At 34.7% G+C, this 4,534-nt stretch overlaps 1 protein-coding gene across 1 annotated transcript; it reads left to right on the forward strand.

Annotated features, from left to right (window-relative positions):
• The first annotated feature begins 259 nt into the window (after window positions 1-259).
• LOC129517928 (ATP synthase subunit e, mitochondrial-like) lies at window positions 260-469 on the forward strand. The gene has a single exon (XM_055338028.1). It carries the CDS (start codon window positions 260-262, stop codon window positions 467-469), a length of 210 nt encoding a protein of 69 aa, XP_055194003.1.
• Window positions 470-4,534: the final 4,065 nt, after the last annotated feature.

The following is a 4,534-nucleotide window of genomic DNA, read 5'->3' on the forward strand; positions in this document are numbered from 1 at the left end:
GCAAGAGACATAGCTGAAAGACCATAAGTGAAAGTCTGAAAAATAAGTATATCTGAAAAACTTCAATTCACAAAAAAACGTTACTTGTAAAATAAAAGTATGTAAATTATGGGACCATATAACTAAAATTTGGCAGAGAGAGTATTAAATAGTGGGTTCAAACTTGTGACAATACTTAATATAGACTGCTAATATGAAGATATTATCTACAAACCTAACAGTAATCACAAAACAAAAACCAGTAATAGCAATGGACAAGATGGTATCACTCATGCAGGTCTCTCTGCTCATCAAGTTCAAATGCTACTCTGTCCTGTTCCTTGGTGTGGCCAATGGAGCCAAATGCTACCTAAAACCTCAGGCAGAAGAGGAAAGGAAGATAGCAGCTGAAGAGAAAGAGAAGCAGGATGAACAGAAACAAATTGAGAGAGAACTGGCAAAAGCCCAAGATGGCAGCATAATAACATGAGCCGGCCTTTCTCTGTGGGTGAATAAAGCTTTCTGTGTTTTGTGGGAAAAAAAAAACCAGCAATATATATGCAAAGAATAAAGACAAGAAATTCAAGTACATGACTAAATAACACCATGAAACCACGAGAAAGAGAAGGTAAGAAAGTACCAGAGAAACTACAAAAACAACCACAAAACAAGTAACGAAATGGTACTGAATACATACCTATCAATTATTACTTTGAACATACATGGAAGAAACATTCCAAATCATATCCAGACATAAGGTGATGAAGTAGATAAAAAAAAAAATCCAGGGCACTTGGGTGGCTCAGTTGGTTAAGTGTCTGTTTTCAGCTCAGGTCTTGATTCCAGAGTCCTGAGATCGAGCCCCCATATCTGGCTCCTTGCTCAGTGGGGAGTCTGCTTCTCTCTCACTCTGTCCCTCCACCCACTTTTTCTCTCTCTAATAAATGAATAAATAAAATCTTTAAAAGAAAAAAAAATCCAGGGACACCTGGGTAGCTCAGTGGTTGAGCATCTGCCTTCGGCTCAGGGTGTGATCCTGGGGTCCTGTGATCGAGTCTCACATCAGACGCCCCACAGGGAGCCTGCTTCTCCTACTGCCTGTGTCTCTGTGTCTTTCCTAAATTAATAAGTAAAATCTTTTTAAAAAAGAAAAAAATCCATCTATATGCTGCCTACAAGAGACTCATTTCAGACCCAAAGGCATGTACAGATTGAAAGTGAGGGGATGGAGAAATGTTTCTAATGCAAATAGACATCAAAAGAAAGCCAGGGTAGCAATATTTATATTGGACAATAAAAAGACATTAAAACAAAGTCTATAACAAGAGACAAAGAAGGACACTACATAATAATAAAGGGGGAATCTAACAAGAAGGTATAACCAATTGTAAATATTTATGCACCCAACATGAGAACACTCAAATACATAAAACTGCAAATAACAAATGTAAGGGAGCTACTCTATAACAATACAATAACAGTAGAGGACCTTAACACCCCTCCCATACATTGATGGAAAGATCACCTAAACAGAAAATCAACAAGGAAACAGTGGCTTTGAATGACACAATAGACCAGATAGATCTAACAGACATATTCAGAACATTGCATCCTAAAACATAAAAATACATTCTTTTGAAGTGCACATGAGACATTATCCAGAATAGAACACACATCAGACAAAAAACATATCTCAACATGTTAAAAAAGATGGAAATGATACCATACATTTTTATGACAACACTATGAAACTAGAAAATAATGATATGGAAAAAGGGCAAATACATGGAGGTTAAAGAACATGTTCCTAGACAATGAATAGATCAATCAAGGAATCAAAGAGCAAATCAGAAACAAATCAGCAAAAGAACATGAAAACACTAAGATCCAAATTATTGGGATGCAGCAAAAATGGTTCTAAGAAGGAAGTTTATAGCAATACAAGCATACCTCAAGAAACAAGGGAAGTCTCAAATAAATAACCTAACCTTAGAAATGAATAATTTTTACAACCAAATAAACTACTAGGCACCTGGCTCAGTGGTTGATCATCTGCCTTTGGTTCAGGTCGTGATCCCAGGGTCCTGGGACTGAATTCTGGATCAGGCTCCCTACAGGGAGCCTGCTTCTCCCTCTGCCTATGTCTCTGCCTCTCTCTGTGTCTCTCATGAATAAATAAATAATTTTTTTAAAAAAACCTACCAAAACTGAAACAGAAAGAAATAGAAAAATTTTAGAGATCATTAACCAGCAAGGAAAGTGAATGAGTAATCACAAAATTTCCAACAAAGAAAACTCCAGAACCAGATGGCTATGCACGTGAATTTTACCAACATTTAAAGAAGAGTTAACATCTAAATTTCTCAAACTATTCCAAAACATAGAAGAGGAAAGAAAATGTCCAAATTCATTCGTGAGGCCCTGATACCAAAACCAGATAAAGACATAACCAAAAAAGAGAAATTCAGGCCAACATCTCTGATGAACATAAATGCAAAAATTGTCAACAAAATAGGGAAAAAAATAACAATACTTTAAAAAATAATATTCACCACATGAAGTGGGATTTATTCCTGTCAAAAGTAGTTGAATGTTCACAAATCAGTCAATGTGATATGCCGCATCAATAAGACAAAGAATGAAAACCATATAATCTTTTCAATAGATGCAGAAGAAGGATATGACAAATTACAACATACTTCAACATAATTCAGGCTTTACATGAAAAAGCCCACAGTTAATACCATACTCAATGGGAAAAACAAAGAACTTTTCCTGTAAGTTCAGCAACAAGGCAAGGAGGTTCACTATCATGACTTTCATTCAACATGGTGTACCTATGTCCTACCCACAGCAATCAGAAAACAAAAAGAAATAAAAGGCATCCAAATAGGTAAGGAAGAAGTAAAACTTCCATTGTTTGCAAGTGACATGATACTATGTATAGAAAACCCTGAAGATTCCACCAAAACAAAACAAAACTACTAGAACTGATGAATGAATTCAGAAAAATCTTACAATACAAAATCAATATAGAGAAATCCATTACATTTGTACATACTAAAAATGAAGCAACAAGAAGAGAAATTAAAAAGGATAATACCATTTACAATTGCACCAAAATAATAAAATACCTAGAATAAACCTAGCCAAAGAGGTGAAACAACTGTACTTTGAAAACCATAAAATACTGAAGAAAGAAATTAAAGATGACTTAAGGAAATGGAAAGATATCCCGTGCACATGGAGTGGAAGAACAAATATTATTAAAGTTCCCATATTAGGCAATCTACAGATTTAATTCAATCCCTGTCAAAATATCAATAGCATTTTCCACAGAGATAGAACAAAGAATCCTAAAATGTGTATGGAACCATAAAAGACTTTGAATAACCAAAGCAGTCTTAAAAAACAACAACAAACAAAAAACCCACAATACTAGAGGTATCACAATACCAGAATCCAAGTTATACTATAAAGATGTAGTAACCAAACAATATGGTACTGGCACAGAAATAGATACATAGATCACTGGAACAGAATAGAAAACCTAGAAATAAATCCACAATTATATGGTGATAATCTTCAAAAAAGGAGGAAAGAATGAGAGAAAGTCTCTTCAATAAATTATGCTGGGAAATCTGGTCAGCTACATGCAAAAGAATGAAACTGGGTCACGTTCTTAGCCATACACAAAAATAATTCAACATGGATCAAAGACCTAGATGTAAGGCCTGAAACCATAAAAATGCTGGGAGAGAACATAGACTAATTTCTCTGGCATCAGCTGTAGCGACATTGTTGTAGACACCTCTCCTGAAGCAAGGGAAATAAAAGCAAAAAAAATAACTATTGGGACTACATCAAAGCAAAGTGTTTCTGAACAGTGAAGGAAACAATAAACAAAACTTAAATTCAACCTATGGAATAGAAGAAGATATTTGTAAATTACATATTTGATAAGTTATTTTATCCAAATTATAGAAACAATTGATATAATTCAATACCCAAAAACAAATAATCTAATTTTAAAATGGACAAAGGACATGAACAGACACCTCTCTAAAGAAGACATCCAGATGGCCAAAAGACACATGAAAAGATGCTCAGCATCACTCATCATCAGGGAAATGTAAAATAAAACTACAATGAGATATCAGCTCACACCTGTCAGATGGCTAAAATCAACATAAGAAACAACAGATGTTGGGAAGGACGTGGAGAAAAAGGAACCCTCATGCATTGTTGTTGAGAATGCAAACTGATGAAGCCACTGTTGAAGACAGTATGGAGTTTACTCAAATCATTTAAGTAGAGCTATCTTATGATCCAATAATCACACTACTCAGTACCTACCAACAAAATACACAAAGGTATACATGCAACCCTGTTTGTAACAGCATTGATTACAAATTTACATTATTTACAATAGCCCAATTATGGAAGCAGCCCAAGTGTCCATCGATTAATGAATGGAAAAAGAAGATGTAGGATATATATGTAGGATATATATTTATGTGTGTGTGTGTGTAGAGAGATGTAAGATTATATATAT

The sequence above is a fragment of the Nyctereutes procyonoides genome, unplaced genomic scaffold (assembly GCF_905146905.1).
Source record: "Nyctereutes procyonoides isolate TBG_1078 unplaced genomic scaffold, NYPRO_anot_genome, whole genome shotgun sequence".
Classification (NCBI taxonomy): Eukaryota; Metazoa; Chordata; class Mammalia; order Carnivora; family Canidae; genus Nyctereutes; species Nyctereutes procyonoides.

Excerpts from the sequence above, each read along its gene's own strand:
- LOC129517928 (XM_055338028.1), top strand. The coding sequence starts at position 260 with ATGGTATCACTCATGCAGGTCTCTCTGCTCATCAAGTTCAAATGCTAC.